The sequence below is a fragment of the Bombus affinis genome, chromosome 10 (genome assembly GCF_024516045.1).
Source record: "Bombus affinis isolate iyBomAffi1 chromosome 10, iyBomAffi1.2, whole genome shotgun sequence".
NCBI classification, from domain to species: Eukaryota; Metazoa; Arthropoda; class Insecta; order Hymenoptera; family Apidae; genus Bombus; species Bombus affinis.
In genome coordinates, this window is record NC_066353.1 from 13457875 (window position 1) to 13482359 (window position 24485).

At 38.3% G+C, this 24485-nt stretch overlaps 1 protein-coding gene across 16 annotated transcripts in view; it reads right to left on the reverse strand.

The window, feature by feature from the left end:
- Positions 1–24485, reverse strand: part of LOC126920902 (diacylglycerol lipase-alpha) — a 53250-nt gene that overhangs the window by 19639 nt on the left and 9126 nt on the right. For all 16 annotated transcript variants that reach the window (XR_007712141.1, XM_050731882.1, XM_050731881.1 and 13 more), the window contains one exon: positions 396–607. Coding sequence is in view for 15 of the 16 variants with exons in the window: in XM_050731882.1 (XP_050587839.1) it covers positions 396–607 (212 nt within the window). In the remaining variant the exon portion in view is untranslated. The remainder of the gene's footprint in view (positions 1–395; positions 608–24485) is intronic.

The following is a 24485-nucleotide window of genomic DNA, read 5'->3' on the forward strand; positions in this document are numbered from 1 at the left end:
ATACGTTCGTTTACGAGTAAATTAATCACACGCGACCATACGTGTACCTATTTTCAACTTCAATTTCTCTTTTGCACTGGTTTGCGTTAGGGTTTCGATACCATAAATATCCCGTCTAATCGTGGCGAAGACAACCGGTAGCACTGAAATCGACAAGACACGATTCTTTGTTTATAAAGAATTCTAATAAAAGCTGTAGCGCGCAGAAGCCAAGGAAACTTCTGCAATGTATTTTTACTGCTTATGTATACAATCTTCCCTTTTTCCATCAATTATGACCCATATCGGCTTAAGATACATTAAAGTACGATTTAAAATAGTATTTCCTTCCACTTATATTGCATCTCATTTCTACATTTCACGTAACTCTTGCGAGTTAATTTTGAATTACTTACGAAGTCGAACATAGAGAATATATTGCATTGGCGCTCTGGCTGCAGTGTCCAGGATGCTTCCCCTTGTAGCCAGAAAGCAGATGGAAAATTCTACTATCATGGATAACACGAAAATGACTAAATATCCCACGAAGTATTCCCACAGTAGAAAGACACAGAAAATATTGCGATTCCAATCGAGGACTCCGAGTAGGATGCTCAGTACTGTCATCCTGTAACAGAAACGATAAGAATTTTAATAAAGGTACCAAGAGATTATTAGCTTCCTTTCGTACATTTTTTATTAAGCTTCCTATGTTTGATATGTTTATAGTTACGCGGAAGGGCAAGTTTTATTATGTTTAACGAGCAACATAGAGAGTATATATCGAAAGATATAAACATATCCGTAAATGGTTTTCGAGGTTTTAGACGTCCTAAAATTCATCTGACATTTACTAACCCTCTCTAAACTCATTTCGCCTGTACCATATTTCATTGCCGGCTCGCGGCGCAATATTTATGGCGTGCTTACACGAACAGCCTGCACACTTCAGTAAAATTTGCAATAAGAAGAAAAATAGATCGAATATTATCCTTCTCGTGCCTTTTATTTCAAAATCGTAAACACAAAACATTTATTTCACTCGTAGTAATATCAGTACAGTTTCCACTTTTATTATGCGTCCACGTCAGAGAACCTTAACGTCGTATTATTATTTTCTGAAATTATCAATAACATACGATGAAAATAAATTATAAATCACGACACAAATACGTATTTATTTGAATCGTTACGTAACATTTTCCTTCGACGAAATAAATGTTTTTAAAGTAGGAAATATGGGAACAAATATCAACCGAGCATGCTCTGGTGGCTTTAATAATTTTTCCAGTAACATCGATGTTATCCCGCTGCTGTGAAAGTTCCCTAATCCCGGCTTAAATCGATATCAGCTGGAATATTTCAAGTTTTTCTCCCGACGAGAGACGGAGGCGTACTTCACAGAGTAATTGTGTCTTGTGTCTGGTACTTGACGGAACTTCGGGAAGCTTTTCTCGCGTAAACTCGCCCTTACAAAAGGGGTAAGTTTCCTCAGACCTGCGGATCCGCAGTTCCACAGTAAAACGCGCTCACGGAAGCCACATTAATGTCGGTGTCGATCTCAAAGTTCGCACAACGTCGCGCCGTTAAATCACCATCGTTCCGTAAATAACTTCTATTCAATCCCAATAACGAACAATTATCGGGAATTATTTCTTCACACTTTTTCGCGTAATAACGTAATTGCGTAATTATTTCGACAAAGAATAAAACGCGCGTACAATTGATTCGTCGATATTGCTTCAATCTATTGGTAGTATAGTGCTCGATACTCGGGAGAATAATTTGATTTGTTCGTTTGATAAAAAAATCGTGATTTATAAATTGTTCTATTAAATTCTGTTCCAAGTAGTTCGCGAGCATTACGTAAGACGTCTTTAACACGAAGAATGTTGATTCGATCATAACTGGTACCGAGTAGCACGAAAAATATCACGCTCTGTAGAAATAACTTGCGTTGATAATCATCTATCGTAGGTATACGAATCATTCTTTTAAATAATCTTAAAACACGCGAAATGCCATTCAAAGTCTTATCCAGAATGTATCTATTTAACGATCTCATATTACAAATTTTCAATCAGATCTGTAAAATTAAAAACTATAATTCTAATTCACTGAAATTCATGAATTTGTTTCGCGAATATCTTGAGATACCGTTATCGATCAATAACTTCGTCTGGAACAGTTCCTCGTATCGATCCCAAGCCAATTAATCGGAATTATGCTTCTTTCGTTGCTCGAAATATATTTCCGTTGTCTCTCATCGATCCTCGAAATGGCAATTGTCCTCGATAACGACACGCCAGGATTACTGTTCGAAATGGGGCGAACTTTTCATCGTTTCTTCGAGCCGTTCGCCCTCTTCCTGTTTCTTTCCCCTTCACGAATGATTAGCGAACGGAGGGCGAACTGTTCGACGAGCCGATTTTATTTTTCATCGGCTTCGACCATCGATCCAAGATGCCTTCATAAATATTTCCCGCGTATGGATGGCATTGTGCAATAACCGATACTGCGACGCGTAGACAAAACCTGCTGAATTATTACCAACGAACAATAGGACGCAGAATAGAAAATCGTGAATCGAAAATTCCGACTATATTAGACGGCCGTATATTTGCGAAAAGATGGCGAAAGAGGTGATGACATATCGGAGGACTTCTGTATTTGCACATTTGCAAAGAGACATCGTTAATGTACACTGAAAACTTTGAATAAGTCAATAGAACGACTACGGTATTCGTAGAATAATTCTATTTCAACCTAATCAATCGTAGTGAAAATTCTGTTGGCAGAAACCCATACATGTGTGAGGAAGTAAAATTCTGAGGATCGAATCCTACCATCGGAGTCGTGGGATCTGAGTTTCGCCATCGGAATTCCTTGCCGCCGTGGAATGCGTTCCGAACCACCCCAAGATTGTAAGGCCTCAACTCACATATCCGTAAAGTAGAGAAATGTCGGCTTCCATGTCCGTGGGGTCATAGGACCTGAGTGGAATCAACCCGGAATCTCCCCTTGTTGCAGACTTAAGTTTCTAGATCTTAGAGATTAAATTCGGGTCTTATGTTGCCAAGATCGTAATTCCACTTCATCAGATTTGGGCCTGTTTCGAGTTCAACGACTGATGGAATTACGAAAGTTACGATTTTACGACACTAAAGTGAGCTATGTGTAAAAATTTCCCCATTCTTATACGTCAAAAACTTATTAGTGATATGTATTAATTTTCATTTTCATATCACGTTTTTAGAAAATTGAAGAAAAGAAATCACAGGTCTACGAAGAAAAGAGAGGAAGTATACGAAATAAAAATGACTTAACTCGATGAAAATTGCTTGTTAAGCATAACTATAGATTGGAACTGTTTTAATACGCTGGAAGAATCGCTGCCTCTTTCTTTGAAGCACTTTGCATAAAAAATGAAGCCTCTGGTGAAAGGGGCCGTTCATTTCACGAAATCTCTTCAAAGCGGCGCGGCAACAAGAAACAAGGTAAAACGTGCCAGGCGACTGAATGGAGTTACACAACCGTGCTTTAATAATGAAACGTGTGCATCGTGTTCTATACAGGTCTCAAGGGATATGACCGATCGTAGTACTTCATCGTTTGCTAGCCACTTCAGAATGCGATCTCTCCGCAGCCAAAGTGGAAAATGAACGTGTCACGGCGCGGATTGTTACTCGGGATCGACCTATTATTAAACTGCTAATAGCTTGTAGATGACGCGTACAATCTGTAACAATTAGTTCTGACGCGAGCGAAACTTCATTAAATACGTTCGAATTACACGTTTTTAATGGGAATAAATCGAGATACTCTCAAATGAGATATTTAAATTTTCATCTTATCCTAAAGCTTCGGGATATTAAATGATACTAAATATTACTCCAATTATACTCGTTAAAACAAATAATTAAAAGAGAAGTAATATTCTCACGTTTCGTTTCATGCTCTAAATTTTCTTTAATCGATACCGTCGAGTCATTAAAAGAATCTTGTTGCAAAATATCGTGGTGTTTAAAAATCAACATTCCTTTTATATATAACCAGTCTTCTCTTCGAGCGTAAAAATATAAAACTTTCCTTCGAACACGAACTTCTCGTATTCAGAGTCTCCCAATTAGCGGCAGTAAGTTGTCACTCGATTAAATCGTCACTCGACTTTTTGTTAAATAAGAAGAATCTCGTAGATCTTGGTCAATTGGCACTCTGGTGGTGAAGCAAAGTTTCTTCCCTCGACTCAAGATCCCAGTTGGTATTTTTTCGTTCCCTCCAATCGATCTGCGGGTTTTCGAGTTCATTGCTCAAGGCCACGCGCAGTCAAAAAGAGCAAGGGCTATTGTGCGAAAGATAAGGGATCGTGGTAACAAGCAGGTCGAAGGAATACGCGAGAAAGACTGCTAGAAAGCGGAAGAGGAAGAGAAAGAAAGATGAACGTATACGATTCTAACCGCGGCTAGGGGAAATTTAGAGGGGTTACGCCCGTACTTCTGCGTGGATAAGTAGCGTTGGCATCAAGAGGCTTGCACAACTTTTCTACATATCCGTATAGCATGTTCGTGTATGCGTGTCTTTTTTTCGTGTACGAGTCTAAGGGTGGTCTGCAACTAATGGCACAATTAGTACTATGCAACAGAGGGAAATGAAAAATATGGCAGAAAATTTGTTGAAAGCTCGGAAGTTCTGTTACATTTGCTGCAATTGCAGAGTTTAAATTTAACAGGTTAATTCTTGTATTTCCAATTATCTTGGAGCTAATTTTAACGGGTTAATTTTCGTCTTCGTTTGACAAATTTTACCATACGTTACACGCCCTAGCAATGCCTGTATATTAATTAATTAGATTACTTAAAAAGTGAATAAAAAGCGAATATTCTTGTTTCCCTGTGCGATCAATTAGTAAATGTAATGAATAATCAAGTATGGCGACGATATGCAAATTAATTAATTAAATTACTTAAAAACTGAACATTTGTTTTGCAGTTATGCTGTCAATTGCCAAATTTAATAAATACACAATGTAGGATGGGATTTTGTTAGCAGAGGCACAATGAAACATGGTGGTATTATTTTAATAAATCATTAAATTCATTTTCCTCGAAAACCGAAGTTTCAAACGACGAAATTTAAGCGTACTCTTTTAATCTTATTTTACCATAGAATCATATCTTTCCAAGTCATGCTACCAACTACATATTAGACACCCTGTATATAGACGCACGAGGGATATTCTAAGATCCATGCATTTTACCGTACATGCATTAAGATAGCGAAATTTTTGTACGGCGCTCAAGTTACGATTCACATTATACATAAGCGTGTTATCAATTTTTACGCGTATTTCTGCCGCAAAGCGGTTTAAATTAAAGCTTCTATCTTTCTCGCTTAATTTTCTCGCAATTATAATCCGCCATATATATCATTATCCTCGATGAAATAGGTCGAATTTCAGAGAAAATATAGTGCAATATCTTTGAACGAATTTTGTCCTCGACTCGTGTTCGACTGGTGAAATTTTTGAAAAATCTATAGCCCACATGTCTCCGACGCGTTCGAATTTTAAGGACCTACCTTACCGCTCGATGGAAATTCGACGCTTGAACTTTGACCGAGGAGAAAGCATCAACGGTGAATGACGTAAAGTAGATTGAACTGTCTGTCGTCGCCTGTCACAATGGGCGCAGTCCGGTTCTTTCAAACGGTTAGATCAACCGGAAATGCCACTTGCACATCGGCTTAACGATTTTCGACCTGCCTTAGCGAGCACGGTTGAACATTAAAGCTCGACTCCCACTCGGATGGAAGTTCGTTTAGGGCGTTGTTTTATGTACGAAGCCGTGTACAGAATTGCGTCAAAACAATGGAACTAGGGAAAAACAACAGAATCATCCGGAAAACACCTGGTCTCGGAACCATTAATCTGACAAGTTTTTACGTCGTTTTAAAACGAACACAACTATGACTATACGTTGCGGTTCCGGAACTAGCTATCTGATACTTGCCGCTCCACAATCTGACACAAACGAGACGACAGAAGGTATTACAACAAACTTTCTGCAAGTAGAACTTTATTTTATTAGTTATACTACCAGTAACAAATAAGACATACGTTGATCATTCCGAACGATTCGATTTGGGCAAAGTTTTAAAGTGTAGGAATCTTCGACTTCTGCTCTATTTTCACTGATGAAAGCGAATTTTCTAGTCCGCAAATCATTGTGGATATACGCATCTACATCGCTTGGAGGTATATGGTATTTGTCTTATCGAGCCTCGAACGATCTACTAGGACGAATTGCGAGGAACTTTAAATGAAAATTACAAACACGCTCATTATTGCAGATACTTCGAAGGTTCACGGCGTCGAGTTACACAACCTAATGGTTCTCAATGTCGAACTATCCATCCCACCCACGGCTGATCGTTTTCGCTATTAGTATTCGATTTCTGTAGGAAACTAGGTCGAAAAGTAGAACAAACGATAGCAAACGTTAGCACGCAATGATTGAAACTCCGAAGCCAATAGTACAGCGAGCTTGCGAGCGATACAACGAGATTCTAAATCGAATTACACATTGGATAGCAGCATCGATTGATTCGTCGATGTCCTCGAACGTTGGAACGCATTATCATAGATACTCGTGGCGTCGAAGTTCATAACTCGATACTGTCGAGTAGTTGAACACAGCAATTTCCGATACCAAACGTCCGAACTTAGCGGTTTTTGGTTTTGAATTGTACGTTTCAGCGGTCATCGGCCATAACTACCACCGTCCCACGCTTTTCCATTTTGGATTCCACAATCCGGTGGTCTTCGACCGCGAATCCCCTAATCCTCTTTCACGTTCCGAAGCTCCGTACGTGAAACGCCAAGAAAGTGCAGCAAACGGAAAATTGGTAGAAAACAAACGGCGTTGGAAATCTTTGTTCGTGATTCACGAAGCTGTCGTGACACCGCATTGGTCGCGTTTAAGAGAGGCTAGAACATTCAACGTACGGAGTTTCAAGGCCCACGAGCCGATGGAGAAAAGGGGCACTGCCACGATGGCAAACTTTGTACAACGAGTGGTGCTCCATTCCCATCGCTAACAGGGAGCACCATAATCTGTGCGCAAGGGGGTGCGGATAAGAGCATAGGAAAGGGAGAATGGATGATAGGGGCGCAAGGAAACGAGCGGGAGAGAAAGTAGAGACGACGGAACGAAGCGTAGGGCCGTCAGCCTTGGCTGCTGCATGGCCCGTATCGATTTACCTTGTGCCGGCTTCTCCGGTCGTTTCCACGTTACTCTCTCTCCTCCTTCTCTCTCTCTCTCTCTCTCTCTCTCTTCATCTCCCTCTCCCCCGTTCCTTTCTCATCGGTCGATGAGTTAAAAGCCAGAACGGCTGATTTTATTTTTCTCCCTTCCTGTTTGTACCATCGTGCTACTTGTTTTCGAAGGAATCGCGTTTCCGGGGAGGAAGGAGCCGATTGGCTTGAACCGACAAACAGCTCTTTGTCGCACGTTCTTTGGTTTAAGGAGCTAGTATCGGACAACTCGTTACATCGTCTCTGGCAGATATACCTGTACTGCCTTGTAGAATTGTATATGCGCAAGTTTATACGCAATGCAGCAACGATGCTCGTTGTCGTAAGGTTTGACAGAATCCTTGTAAACTAAATTCGTGGACATAGTCTATAAACGAACTGCCTGAACGACATCGATGATGTGATTATTGTTTGATTTAGATTTCGCGAAGAAACACGTAGAAGTGGGCGTATTTAATAGAAAATTTCTTATTGGAAAAAGATTATTATCATTTTAATTCCCACTTTTGTTTTTACATCTCGTAGATTCTGCAAGAAGGAACTTATAGAAAGAAACGTATAGAAATATAAGTTGAACATCGACTACATCTCAGGTGTTACTTTCATACGTCTCACAGTTCTACGAAAAAGCGCAATCAAAAACATTAGGTAATCAGCGAGCTTTTATTCGCCGCAGAGAATATAATATTCTACTTTAACCCGATTTTAAATCACGCCTGACATCTTGCACGATAATTCTATTTTAAGTGTGTCCTGACATTTTACGTTATCTCTTCATATTACCTGAACTGACTCGTGAGCAGAAATAACTGCGTTATTTATTCACGTTTTACATCCGCAGTAGCGATAAACCTCGTACACTCCAAAATTATCATTTTGATTGCATTTCTATAATATAATGTTTACCGTTATGACATGTTAACGATGCTCGAAGTAATAAACTGAAATCTCGATAGCCTGTAGCATAACAAATAGAGAAACAAGTATCCGAAGCAATATTTATTCCCTTCTCGATAATCAGAATTCCGGTTCTATAAACGAGAGTCTCATAGGTAAATTAACGAGATGAGAACACATCATTACTCGACTGCACACGCTAATTTATATTCTGATATCCACCTCACAGCAACGCCTCCCATCGACATCTAAGTACTAAGTTCGCGTTGTTATCGATACCTTAAATTAGATTCAAACGACTACCATGTAAACCGTAACAGTACAAATGAGAGAGACCTACGAATATCAGCTGTTTGTTTTTTAAATTATTCACCGCGTTCGTCGAATCCCACATCACAAGGTTGGGAAAAAATGCAAGGACGTGACGATGTTGCTAATAGGTTCCGAGAAATTACGTTGCGTAATTTATTTAAGAGTTGTACAAATCTACCGAAACTCAATGATTTGCGATGTAACTCGGGTAATATTACGAAGTATGGTGGTTGTTAGTAATAAACTTAATCTGTGTAAGAATTTTCCGTGTGTAATTTAGCTTGTTAATTATTTTGTTTTGTTTCATAATTATTTATTTTACTTTAGTTTCCTTGTCTTATTATTATTTTACTTCATTTATTTTATTTCATATGCACTGACAAGGCATAGCATAATTAATAGAAATATTCTAATTAAGTGTAAAGAAAGAAAATGTTATGTGCATCGCTAAAAATGAAAACAGAAAGGAAGTCACGATCCCTAGTGCTCTAATTTTAGATCCATTTTATTTGTTATAATTAATATATAATATGCTGTACTGTGGCGTTTCAATCAGGTTTATGTTATCGCATTAAAAAGGTTTTTTGTCGATAAACGCTTCAAAAGAAAAAAGAAAAATTAAGTATCGTGGAAGTAGGTTAGATAAACGTTGTAAGGAACAGATAAGAATGGAGTATGTGCTTATATGCAAAAGTAGTTGCCGATAGAATAAAGGTTGCCAAATCAATAATTGAGTGTAACAGTGTAAATATTCTAAGAATGTCAACTATAAATACGCAAACGAATTAGCTGTATAATATAAGCAATAAACGTATTGCCTATCGCTATTGTTATTCAATTATCTTCTCTATACAAATTCCAAAATTATAATTTATTTCATTAGATACCGTCGATAATATAAAGATACATCAAAATACTACTAAATATAAGTTCTATAAATATCATAAACTACACGTAATTTAATTTCTCCGACAAAAGTTCACAGGCAAACAACTATCGTTTCCATATAACTGTCTAAAAAAGGTACCCACACGATTCACAAGTATATGTTTTAGATAAAAGTCCATCCCCTTCATGAATTTATTAGCAAACACAAACCTACTTATTGCAAAAGCATTTTCTTTCTCGCGGAACTATCTAACAAGAGTCCTTCAACAACTCCCTGAAGCAGGTAGAAACTTGGCCAACATTTATCTCGACGTTGAACTTCGCTTTGAATTAGCCCCGCAGTGACCATTTTAACATGAATAAATTCTGCGGTGAGAAGGGAAAAAGTCTCGAAGGTTCCAGTTTTAGTCTCGACGGTCAATTCTCGAGACACGTGTGCGCACAGACGTAGAGGAGGATGGTGTCGTTCGCCTAGACAAATTCTGGACCAGCGTGTCATAACGAAGAAGCACTCGAGGCCGAGCGCACACACTCGGTTACGAGGAAAACCAGATAACGAGAGTGAAAAGGGTCGACGCTTGCGCCGACTCCGCGTCTTTCGTGTCTAGAGAACCTAGTTTCCTTCCGCCTCGACGTCGTCGATTTCTTTCTTCTCGCAATATTACGGCGAGCAGTTTGTTTTTTACGAAAAAGGATGAAAGCACACACCGCGACTCTCGTTTGCATTTACGAATAAAATTTCAATTCAACCGTGAAAATCACGTTCCCTTCGTGGAACCACGTTAAACCGTGCAATGATATTAGAGAGGTGATAATTGCTGGGAAAAAGACGCTGCCAGTCATAACGTCTATTCATCGCGAGCGTACGATTATGCTCGTAGAAAATTTATGGTGTTGATATTCCTCCGAGCGTACGAGTTTTCCAAGATTTATGAATATTTCATTTCGGTAGATTATCCTGCGTATGCATACAGAATATGGTGAATTATAAAACGAATCTATCAGATACGAAATTTATTTTTTTCGATACACTCGATAACGTGAAATATGGAATTACGTTAGTTCCATGGGGATATCGTATAAATTAATGATAGGGTGGCAATTGAAGCTTCCGTAATGTGTAAACGTAAAAAAAGGTTCTTGACATTCTGCCAACGTCGCGGCTTATTTCGCTCATGATTTTAGAGTCCATCGAATAGCCGAGAACTATCTTTGCTTGAACTTTGATGAAGCTGAAACGCTGGCGAAACTTCAAAACGCTTCGTGGAAGGTCAATGGCTCTCAACTAATCACTAAAGTTGAGGTACGTTAAACAGGCTTACAGTTTAGATAAACGATCATTCAGGAAACTCATAAAAATTGTAAATTTTCAACCACGGATCTCGAACCGCACGGAGAAAAGAGTTTGCTTAAAAAGACTACAACAATTTTTTCGTTTCTCTTCTTTTACTCTTATCACTTCAAAGTGAATACCAAAGAGTAGAACGTAGCGTTTCAATAAAACGGAGAGCTATCTTTATCATCTGCGAACTACAATATCCTCGCATCCACTTCAAATCTTCGTTGTACTTTCGACAATCGGAACTAGAGTTACGTATCCAAACGTTCGTATCCAAACCTACTGCGATGCGATTCGCGGTACACGCAAAAACATGCGTTCTTTGATAAGTTGCAAAGAACGAAAGGAGAGATAGGAAAGATAGACGCACCTTTTATGGCCGGAAAAGCGTTCCTTTGAGGAACGACGCGTCCATTTACGAGCAGCAGGACGACAAAATGCGACCAAAGCTTCGGTGCATACAAACATTTGCAATGCGGTGCATACAACATCGCATTGTGGCAAATCTCTTGGCTCGCGTAACAGGAACGATTTTAAAACTCGGCGAGGAACATTCTGCCTGTCGTTGAATTATTTCCCTTTGTATGCTCGATGGATACGTATGCAGATATATTTTTTCTTTTTCTGCCTCTTTTCCTGGCTGTCAGGACACGCGTGCAAGGACTAAGAGGAGACGGTGTGCGGCCACATCAAATGCCATTATTCGCAAAGCCAGAAAGCGACGTACAATTAAACAGAAATGCGGCGACATGCTTTTGAAGCATGCAGCCAACAATTCCAAGTTAGCAGAGATATTTTAACAGAAATCATCGCTACGAAAACCAACAATCCCGTAATTTGTTGGAATTTAACTCGTAGCCTGACAATTTTTTGATGCGATCGACCAGTACGCTTTGTCGCGAAGCTTTTCAAAGCCAAACGTTTTGCGAAACGTCGCGGAACGAGCAGGAAATTGAAGACGAGCGCGTAGAAAGGATCCGTAATAGCTTAGCGACAGCAATATCTTTATACCTGAAGAAGTTGTAAATTTCTCAGTTGCGAGATTTTAGTTGATTTTTTCCACGTTTAAATGTTACGAACATGTTAAACGAACTTTCATAGAGGCAGGCCACTTAAAATGCGAGCTTGTTAAAAGTTGAGCGATTTGTCAAACTCGTGACACAAAGCGATAATAGGAAAGATCTTGTAGAAAATTATGAAGGTTACTTTAGACGCAAAGCAAAAAACGCGATTATGTAGAGCTCAAAAATATTATTGGTAAGAATGTTATTAAATTGAAGGAAGCTTATAGTAAAAACTGCAATACCTACAAGTTGAAGTAATATGTAAATTCCCAGTTGAATGAATGCTTCAGCAGTTTGAATTTCGAGTGACTCACAGATTTTATGTGCAGCGCGGTTATTCCATGACGAGGTTATTTCTCGACAACTATGGAAGATTTAAGACGGTAATAAGAATACTTTAGTACAGCTTACTTAAACGCAACAAAACAAGTATTATGCTGTTCGTAGTTGGAAAATTGATTCTGCGTGATAGTGACAGCGACCATATACATGTATCGCATATACTTATATACCTGTGCACGTATGTATGTACATAAGGGTTGCGAAATCAGTTTAGGCTTATTTGCTTCTGAGACTTCGTATCAGACAAATTGTTAACTTAACCGAAGTAACGTTACAACAAGTTAATTGCCAACTAAGCAATTAACCACATTCTATTATCCACAATTTGTTATTAATTCTACAATTTAAGATAAAATAGGTGTAATACAGCAAGATAGAGAATTTCTAATAATATTCTATTGGAACAAAATAGATCATACATAATTTAATAAAATAATATAAAACAAACGATGTTGTGCATCTATTATTTCCTTATAAAACGGAAGAAACTTTTGGAACAACCTAATATTTCAATGTATTTGTTACAGTACTAGTTGCCAACAGATACTGAATATTTGTAGAAATATTAAATTAGGAATATCAGTGATAAAAATGTATTAAATTTTCAAACTATTTTAATTCTTGCCCGTGATATTACATCGAGCCAGTTATCCGGAATGGATACGAAATTCATGTCTTATTGATTTTCCTGCCGGTGTACGGCTATCTTCTTCGAAAATTGTTCATCCGTAAAACATTAAAAGAAATCTAATTCCTAGACCCTATAATCCATAAAAGCTTCTTTTTATTAAATAACCTAATTCGGCAATTCTCACATATTTTTACGATGAGAAGGAACATTTTTATAGAACGAAAAGCAAACACGGCTGCAAAAGAAAAGCAAAATGTTACAAAAGTAATTATCACAAAGATATTACAAGGATAGGGCGATGTATTCGAAAATTTTTATACTATTTAAGCTCGTAACAAATTTTACCGGATTAATAACGATTTCAGTAGAGTCAATACCGTTCAGTTATTATTCAAAAAAATTTAACGACGATGCAGAACGCATTAACGTGCACACGATGAAGTACATCAAAGAGACAAATGAGAGGAATTTATAATCGAGTCCTTCGGCAAACGGCTATCGATTGGCTTGGCGTTAATTTAATCATAGCCGTCTACGAAACAACGATCGCTATTTAACAACAATTTCACAAAGCACAAAGTGTCTTCGAAACGGTAGAACCAAGTTCGAGAATAATCGACGGTCGAAGAGGAGGGGAGAAAGAATCGCAGCGAGTTAATTCGAGAACGAGCTTTATTTCAGACTGTCGTTGACCCTAGTCTGATGCTTCTTCTCCCTATGCAGCCGTACAACGTTATCGTACACGCTTGGTTTCGAAATTCTATTAACATGATCCTTATTCAATTAACTCCTACGGTAATCTATACCGTTCCGAAGCTACCTATCGAAACGGTAAAATACCTTAACGTTTGGAATCGTCGCGACGATGTAAATTAGACAATGGGAATCGAACAAAATCACGATAAAGCACGACGTGATATATGTTCGCGTTTATATGCCTTGAGCTGTAGCTAATTATACAAAGCATTTAAACACCCACCCATTTTGATAAAAGGTACCTACTGTGTACTATCCTCGTACAAAAAAACGCTTTTAGCTGCCAGAGTACAGTAGCGAAAGGATTGAAGCGCCAAAGTCAATTTACTCTAACGACCCGTTGCGACATTTACAATGTACTTTTCCATTTCCGTAATACTTTACCAAATCCCTTCGCTGATATATGTACATACGGTCCATTACATTAAAGTACCCTTTAAAAGTACAAGAACTAGAATTACCGTTGTCCCAACTTAAGATCTATCGTGTAACTTTATGCTTCTACTGAATATTCCCTAGTTATATTTTCGGTCGTCGGTGTGCATTCGCCAAATACACGCGGCGCGATATTGTGTCCGGAAATGGTCGATCACCTGGCATCAGACGACACGGGTCAGGGCCAAATTGTAAAAATTACGCGGCGTCGCGCGTCAACACGAAGTATATCAGCGAATATCGAGTGGCAAAACAGAGTAAAACGACAACGAACGAACCCCAGTCCAATCTCCTGACTAGGAAACGATTGCAGTGAAACACTATTTCCACGTAATCCGGGCAAATTGATCGATTGTCCGTGTGGTTATGGCACACGGTAATATCTACTGTAGCTGTATACCGTCATGGAAATATTTTGCGCTTGTCGCCGCAAGGATTGTGTATTCTCTCGCGAGAATACGCTACTATTACTCGACGTAATATAAATTGTTCGAACGTGAAGTTTGAATCGTACTCGAGTAACCCGCTTCAGGCAACGGATTGATAAAAACCATTCGAGCGAATTCGAGCACATCGACAAGGTGTAAAATTACAATCATGTAGACGACTAATTACATTTCGCTGTCCGGTGGAGAATGGTTATTAATTCCTCGTCGAATGCGTGAAAATTTTTAATTACGATGGAACTTTCGATTGGGTCTCGTGGAAGTTTAAGATCAACGTAATTTCAGTGGGAGAAACTGAGGCGAAACGTGTACAAGAGGATATAAACGAACAAAATACCCCATTGAATTCGCGTACTCTACTTGAGCTTTCCCGTTCGTATCGATATCCTCATACATATAGTTTTCTATTTTTTTACTAATAAAAGTTTTATCGAAAATTGATTTTGTATATCTTTCGACATTTCCAACACAGCGTGAACGATGAGCTAAATTCGCAGTGAACTTTGAAAAGGTAGACCAAGCGATGCCTTGCCTCTACAACTTATATACAAACTTTGTCACGACTTCTATATAGCTTGTACATTTTTCATTCACTCCGGGAATAGCTTATATATCAGGTAGGAATGGCTTATGCACTAATAATTCCACTGAACGCTGACACGATGCAGACGTAAGTTCGACCAATGTTTAACGATTTTGATTATTCAACAGTCTTTGAGAACAGATGCATTTGGATTCACCGATCCAAAACCGTCATATTGATTGCGTAGCAATAATTAATTCGTTCGAATGTCGAATCCTCGAATGGAATTGCACATGGAACCGCAGCTGCACTTTACAATGTAAACGCGTATACACGATCAAATGGTTATTGTTAACAAAACGCGTGTACATGTGTGTTTAATTTAATTACAAATCATATGTATTATACAACCTGATTATAAATTCTATTTTTCTTTTTCGTATCATGGATCTTCTACCCATTACTTTTATATATTATTATATTTTATTATTATATTATTACATATTGTTCCTGTTTGCCCTCTTTTTCTAGCCCAAGAAAATTTCACGAGGCCGTAGAAATCTGCCATCAAACTGAAATACATGCCAATCTACGTTTCATATAACGATCGAATCATTTTTCGAATGAAAATAAACTCGACCATGCTCGACGCAATCCATCCAGAATTGATTCCGAATTAATCACAAGAATCATCAAAGACACTCCTTCAATATTGATCGAAATTCCATTAAATCAATCGTCCACGGCTCAAAGGTTTATCTTCCTCAGGAATCACGATATCAAAAAGGTATTGACGAAAGCTAACAGTGCTTGCACGGAAACTAATTTAGGCTTCGTAAGATCGGATGTCTTCGGAGCTCATGATTATTCATGACAGTGAAGCTTATCGATTAACGGTTCGCTTGTAACTTTATACCGAGCCTTCGGAATTCCAAGCTTCTTCTTTCAATAACCCGTTAGGTGTTCTTTAATCGCAAAGCATCCCATAAAATTTTTTCTGTCAAATATGCAAAAATACGCAATAATTCGTATCTTTGATTTTTCGCGAGTCAAAGGCTATTTTAAGATACGTCTTTTTACACGCAACGTTCGTTAAGGTTGCAACTCCTAGCTGTATTATACACTTATTATATTGTCTTCGTGGTAGACATTTTATCGATTAACTGACACGATATCGAAGCGAGATCGTGTGCAGCCTGTCACCAGTTTAGCACGCGAGACAAGGTGACTGTACGATGTCACGAGAAATCATATATCAGCTAGCCACAGACTGAAGTCTATTAATTATCGACGTGGTTAGCGTGGCGGGAGCTGGTTCTTTCGGAAATTAACTAGCTTAAGTGGGCCACGACCATTCATACTAGTTCATCCTACGTCCCATCGATGTTTATCTATGGCAAATCCTACTGGTGAATCGACTACCTATCTCCGATCAACTGGAAAACCGATTATGCCCGTCGATTATCGTCATGCATGTAAATAAACCGACAAGGTACAACACCGCCGACAAAATTTTGTACTTTATGTAAATTTGATGGTATCGTTGATGTAAATGGCTCGATCAGAAATGATATCACGTAAAGTTTTTTGCCATCGGTCAAACATTTTAAATTACAACTATACCGAATCTGTTGACAGATGTACGATTAAATCGAAATTAACGATACTAATATTAACGATACCTTTCTTTATTTCGAGAGTTTGCTGACGAACAAAATGTTCCAAGGCAAACGAACGTTACTCGCGAAAGGAGTAGAAATTGAAATTTCGACATTCGGATTTGAAATTAATGTCGAAAGCAAGCAATTTCTATTAATTTCTAGATAGAAGTATCTCAATGTAAGTTTCGACTTCATTGAAGATATTGAGAAATCAAGAGACTAGACTTAACTACATTATTGCTCTAATATTTTGCTAACTTCCCGTAACAGATAACAGGCATAATTTATGAAAATTGATTGCAAACTAACGATACCAGGTTTCACGTGCCAGCGAAGACTCAACGTGGCTACTAGTTCGTACGTTGCCAATAAATTTTCCTGATACGTGTAGACCGGTTGTTTCGCGACGCGGTCGATGCACACCTCGATAACCGTTTCGCGGTCTTTCTAGGTATGTACAGCGGAAAAACGAGGTGAAGTAAAATTACCACCGACCGAACTAGGCCTGGAATTACGTTCACCGAGATGATAACAGTTCCACGCCTACGGAAGGAAAATAACTCGGCGATCGATCGTGAATCGTGGCTAATCGTTGCCTGAAAGAGCGCAATTAAACGTGTTGGCATTACCAAGCTCTACGTTTGCGCTCCACGTATCATGCATACGTATAAGTAAGACGTTCGTTAAAAGTTTAACATCGCTATTTAGATACCGAATGTTTGTTAATTACGCGAATGATAAACAAATTGTGTTTGACGTAAGTGCCACGTGTATACCTAACACGGTATCGTTGTAAAGTAAAAACATCAAGGACGATCGAATTCTTGCCTAGTCGCGATAGAATTAAAAACTCAGCTGAAAGTTGGCGAGTTTTCGTATTAATTACGGTAATTTCGAGATTAGTTAAAACTTCTAGCAACCGAGCATCGTTGTTTCTACATCTTCGAAAGTAATAATCTTAAGGCTCACGGCGACCTATTTTCTTAATTAAACACGACTGCTCGTCGCGAAAAATCGACTTTCTTCGCATCGTTCCCTCTAGTCGACACGAACTTTCCATCACTGTGACGAAATAAAATCTCCAACATGATTAAAGTATACGGAGAAACAATGCGTTTACGATTTTAATTAAAGTCACTCGTTCGCGAAGGAATTCCCGAAATATTCATCGGCTCCCTCGCACAAACGAGTTGGGACCCTCGCGAGAAGACATCGCACAACATCCCACGCATCGGTGTAGATTTGGGGTTGGTCCACGTACGCCTCCTACTGCTGGTCGATTTTTTCGACCGACCTTACGCTCACCACGCGCGTCCTCTGCGTCAAACACCGAATTGTTTTACGTTTCTCTGCCGCTAGGAGGGTGCAGATCCCTTCTCGACATCGATGCAAATCCACCCACACACCAAGCTTTCATGGCTCCTTTTCCCCGATACTCGCCGCTTGGCGACCTTCCCCTTGGTTTTGTGAATCGTGCATGCACGGGGTCGATATGTGCGTTTTGGGAGCTGCCATTGGCGTCCCGCTGCGATAAATGCTCCTTTGTCTCCGAAATGGGAAAAGTATTCCGCAACTGGAGTATCCGAGGCGACGGAACACGGCCTGTTCTGACCCGAAAACGTCCGACTTACCAACTTTTTGTATTTTTTCTGGTTTCGTGTGGATTTATAAAGTTGCTCAAACGTTCACATTTCGCAAGGAGGAAAAGCTCGATTGCTATTCTACTTACTACAGCGTATTTGAAAATGTTCTCTGAGAAGCTCTTTCCACACTAACGATAATGTCCTTTCTTTCGTCTCGAGTTTTCATGCTCGAATTAGAATGTTCTTCGTGTACGAACGCGTTACACGGAAACGATACAAGGATCATTTGCAGAAAAGCTTTATCGTTGTAAAGTGCGAAACGTTATATACACCGTCTGTTCGATGATTCGTTGAAGCATAGAAATCTCTGGCTCAAGTTTACTACGTTAGCGTTTCATTGTTGGTGTACGTAGTTTGCTTGCTTCGGGATATTGATAAGTGGCAATAAAGGAGCTTCTGGCAACCAACCTGTATTGCTCTGCTCGGGCATCTTACACCTTTACGTATTCATGAACAGCAATGAATAGGACGCTGAAGCTAGTATAAAAATGACGATGGTTTCGTTTAATTTATCCGACGAAGAGAAGTTCAAAAGTTACGAGATCTTATGCAGTTTTATTTCTGTAATTTCCACCAATTTTGACTTTTCAGTTATCTTAAGTCCTGAAGTTGAACTAAACTTTAAACTACATTATTTCGCGTTGGACATATATAAGCTATCTGAAAAGCCTTAACAACCGAAGTAGATTATTTTTCTGATAGTAAAGCAATTATTAAATATATTCATATACAATTTCTCCGTTCTTCGTATTATAATACTCCAACTTAATTGTCATACAGAGTACAGTCCAATGGTAACAAACGCAACTTGCATTAGTATTTATAAAATGAATTCCTACCACGCAGCGATGCGTTTAATCGCCATGCTATTTTAGAGGTAAGTAGCTAACACTAATCTGCAATAACCGTAAAAAGAATTCATAAAACAAGGGGTGCAGCTTGCGAAAAGCTCATCCCAGCTACTCCCATCGATCTTAATATTCATTATCATTAAACTGACAGGTTCTACATAAAATATCTTTTACCCATTTTGTGCTGGAATTAGAATTCCAAGAAGACAACGGAGCTCGTCATCATCAGCGTGAAAGGCGTTTGAAGATGCACGTGAAACGTCGCGACGCGGCACGTGACGTATAATATCGCTAGCACGGATCAATGAACGTGAAAATGCGCCTTCATTTCAAGACGTTCTTTCGAGGATGATTCTGTAATCAACACGAACGAACCCTGTGCCTGCGTCTTTATTTTGCATCAGCTCCTATTTGCAAGATAGGGCCCGTAGGAATACGCATCCGCTTGATTAAGGGGTTTACACCCCCTTCAATTTGTTCAAGTCGATAATCATGCGTATCGATCTTTCGCGTGGGTTGCACCTTTGTTCATCGTCGACGAGAACCGTCCTTAAGACAAGTTAAGTCGTTAAATTGAGATCGCTCTCCTAACGCCCTCTTTAACGACAGGATAAGCTGCACTTTTAATTACTCGCAGTTAGTATAATAATAGGTATATCTGAAATGCGAATGACCTTAAAGACGAGCCTGCATCTTCAGCGAAGATAGGAGAGAAATATTCATCGTTAATTCTAAAAAGCTGTTTGCTGATAATAAGAGAAAACGCTGATCGTACGAAGTAACGAAGCAAACAGCTGAATGGCTAGTTTTTATGGAGTACTTTTTATAAAGAATTTTAAGCGTATGGTGGCAACAATAGGAGATAGAAATATACTATGTGCGTTTACAAAAGCATTCCGTTATATCTTGGAAATATTGGATATGGACTCCGATAAACGGAGCTTCGAAATGTACATAAATTGAAAGATTAACTATCGTATGTTTGCCAATTATCGAAGAAGAAAGAATGGTATTTGTACATCTACGTTACGATAGCAGAGTATATATACATACGGAATAGTACCGTAAGTATCAGTAGATTCTCGATGATTTACAATTCAAATGAATCCAAGTTAATTGATCAAACTGACGTTACAAAGTAGAAATCTTGATACTTCTATATAATTTCCAGCTGTTGAATAATATAATACGATGCAATAAGAACGCAACAAACTGTCGATAGAGAGATAGTTACGCTTTTCTTAGAGTGAATTTATCAAGCGAATTTCGTATCGAATAATTGTACCGACGCGTTTAAAGGATTTATGAAATACCAGTGGAAAATATAAAGGGCGATTTTTTACGCATCTACGCATCGAAACCGCATCGTACCTCGATCGTTTTGAGAAAAAACATTTAAAACGATCTATTTTCAGTACCAGCACGAGTCTCGCATCTGTCGTCTAAAAATGACAGAGTCTACGTTACGAAACTTTTGCGTACTACTGTACGGATGTCAGTCAAGAACGCATCATCGGAAACAACAATCTAGAAACGTGAGAAGAATTCCAACGAGTATGTCCTGATGTCTACTATGATTTCCAGCGCAGATATTGTCCTCGTAATTTTTTTTTCTGTATAATGACTCATTCATTACGCGAAAGATAAAGCGCGAAAATCTCTTGTTACAAGAGAAACACGGAAAGTTTCATTTATCGATGAATCGTATAAAAAATAAATCGTTAAATTTGAGACAGCTACTTTTCAATTCACAGGCTGTAATATGAGAAAAGAAAAAGGAAACTCGTATCAAAAAGGGTCCGATAACGCTCCACCCACCCAAAATACTTTTTATCGATTTACTTATTCTTCCTGTATGCTCGCGGAATACTTGCGCTTTTAATAACACGCAATCGAGAATTCGGTGTGAGAGACAATGATTTTAACAAACTATTGTCACCCGTGGTTATCGATAATTTGTCTTTGTTCGAGTTTCACTGAATCCAGTCATGTTTATTCATGTATACGGAGCAACTCGTGTAAAAGAGCCACGGAATATTGTTTGACCATAAAATAACAATTTCCAATTTTGGAAATTCAATTGATAAAAGGACTATAAATGTAATTAAAGAGTGTTTATAACAAGAGGCAAAAGGTAGGAAATAAAAAATCTTTAAAGCGGTGGATGTACATGATTCGATCGAAGATTAGGCGCTGATCGAACTGTGAAAATCGAGCTTCCAATCATAAAGTTTCTCTACGTAATTCAATGCTAACTCAGACTTAATGCATTCTAAATTGCGATAGCCTGTCGGCCGGACTTATATTTAGATGCCTGCACATCGAAGAAAAGATAGTATTCGATACACGTACACACGTTTCTCGCGAGAAAAATGTTTTGTGCGAACCCCGCGTTTTTCATAGATATCAGCGTTCATGCTACCGATGCTTAACCTTCCCAACTTTTAGAATTTTGGATATGTTTCGAATGCTTTAATTATCTTTCTTATAAGTCTCAGGATAGCTATGGTAAATATATCTATTAATTATCAGATAACTTGAACGGTAAACTCAAAGTTTGTACGACAAATATTACACGAATATTATGAATGATTAATAGTAAAGTTCGGCTATAATATTAAACATTTCAAATGATACTATTTAGCAAATATCAATAGCGGAAAATAATACACGTTAAACATGTTAACAGTAAAAGTCAATATGAATTAATTAATAATAAATGTGCAGGTTTAGGGATGTAACAATGATATTAATAATATGAATATTATTTGAGAATTTGTAAGCATGCATACATAAAATAGCTGTAAAATTGCGCAGTCTGAAATTTCCTATCGGATTATTCGAAAATCTGCATAAAAAATGAAGAAATGAACAGTGTTGTTTCCAAGTTGAATGAAAATGCAGATGAGATGTAAACATATATATATATTTATTATATATATTATATATATATCAAACATAATGCAGCGTGTTCTTAAATTACGTGATATCGGAAGAAAGTGCAGTTGGTATAACATGTAACGGATGCCATACGCAATATTCGCTGTGTAAGCACGTGTGAACGTACAACTTTCGTCAAGAATATCTCGCCGTTGGCGCATTCCATAATTTATGAAAACGTACGACCACGTTGAAACGCAAATAGAACATTCCTGGTGAAAGATGGAATCTTGGTAAAAAAAAAAAAAAAAAAAATGAAAAGGATGGGCGTCGAAACTTAGTGCTTGTGTAAAATTTATGGCGATCCGACCGTGCTTAAGAAACTAACCAAATGTTACTTTTTTTCTATTCGAGGTATTTAAACTGTAGATGTTTGGGAATTTCAAGAAGAAACGCTGAGAAAATCTATGATACAATGCTGAATTGCAAATCGCAGGAAAATGCTTGTTTCGAGAAAGGGTGAAACTAAGTACGATAAATCGAAAAAAAGCAGTACAGAATAGAAAAGATATCAGTATTAATTTTTTCTTATTTATTTGCTAAGTATCTAACGACCAATACTAATTTGTACTCGTTTTTTCTTTCTTTCGCACCGCTATAAATAGATAATTACAACGTAGATAAAGTATCTGCAATACGCTCTGCTCGTAACGTTCTCATTTGTTTCAGCGAAAGAGGAATTTTACATAAAATTTCATAAGCTTTGTCTTCCGCTGGTGACGAAGTATGACTATGCATATTAATTCGCATAGTGTACCACGAGTTAAACGATATAGGATAAGCGAAAAATGTATGTAAATATGTCACTTAGATGAAAATAAGGTTAATAAATATGAAACAGCCTGGCGTCCATCGCACGAAGGTGTCGCGTGTAACGTGTGTAACGTGTACACCGCACGAAACGGCGCGGCGTTACGAAAATTAGATATCCTTATACCGCATGAAATATTATATTTTATATTTTTTCTAGATACTTCGCAATTTTCGTCAGTTTTCCTTTCGAATTTTTGTAGCGAGAACAAAAAAGGAAATGGACGAAAAATATAGCAAGTTCAAGTAATAAATTAGACACGATCTTACAAAAGAGCTTCTCTGTTCCTCTTTCTTATTTTTCTTCTAAAGAATCTGTTGTATTATATTCCGCCGTGAGTTGATTTAAGTTGATCCCTCGAACTCGTCAGGACTTATTTTCTTGCGAAGTACGAGACACGCCAACAAACAAGTTTTCCCAACGTGCTGTTTTACATCTTCGTGAAGCGTCAAAGATCCGTCGACGAGAAACATCAAAGAACGGATATCAGGGCTAAAAAATCAGTAGAAAACGGATGGAACAACGGAAGATTTCCATCGACCTCGGGGGCCAAAAAGACGAGCCCGTTGCGCACGGTTTCGAGCACGTAACGCGCGTAAACACAATAGCGTTGAATGGGGATGAATATATAGGGTGAACCTTAAATGATTCATAGGCAACGGGAGAGGGTGTAACAGGCCATTCACAAGCTAGAGCATTGCACGCGTTCAGCCCTGACATATTGATCACCAAGAAGCACTTTCGATGCTGTTTTTTGCCGATTCTCGATATAATAAAAAATCAAATCGAGTCTATCGTTCGTTTCAAATTGGCCAAAATACGGAAGAACAGAGAGAAAGAGAAGCGATATTATTCTATAAAAAGAAACAAATTCACATCGTCTGTTTCGTGACGCGCATTTCAAAGGGGTAAATTATTAATTGAACTGCTAATCGAGGAGCAAATTTATTTTGCGTCTGCCATCATTCGTTTTCTAAGATCGTGAATATTTAACGTTATTTTCGTAAGAGCCACGCGAGCTTCTAAATAAATGAAACCTGCAAGTATACGAGAGCTTAGGTTCTGTAATTCTCCACGTTGTACCCAGCGGGTCGCGAGTAAAAGCATGCACGATCTGTTCAACGTAAGTTTCGTTCGTTAAAGGGATTCTGGTACGAAAAGCCAGTCTTTCGTAGATGCAAACTATGGGCAGAGACGAACCCGTTTGAAAAGAGCCGCGCACTTCGATTCGAGTATCGTGTTCCTCCGCATCGCGAATATCCCGGGGCTTAAAGGGGACCGCTTTATAAACGACTAAATAAATTACGACTGCGTCTAGTCACCTTGAAGCTAGGGGCCGCAGGAAAAGTGTTAAAACGGAATCGTTCTGCTATTCAATTTGCGAATGATTGCGACCGAGCGGCGATGCAATTAGGAAGATTGAAATATGTTAATCAGTAAATGATTCTGATCCGTTCCAATTAGAATACCAAGCGCAATTTTTCTTAAAATATTTCTTATATCGTGCGGCGATTGTTATTTTTACCACTTAATTAATTAATTAAAGACTACAAAAAGAAAAATCATATTTTCGTCTCTTTTATAATATATAATAATATTCAATATGCTGTCATTCAATTCTTCAAAATATTGTATTACCGAAAACGTCATCTTAC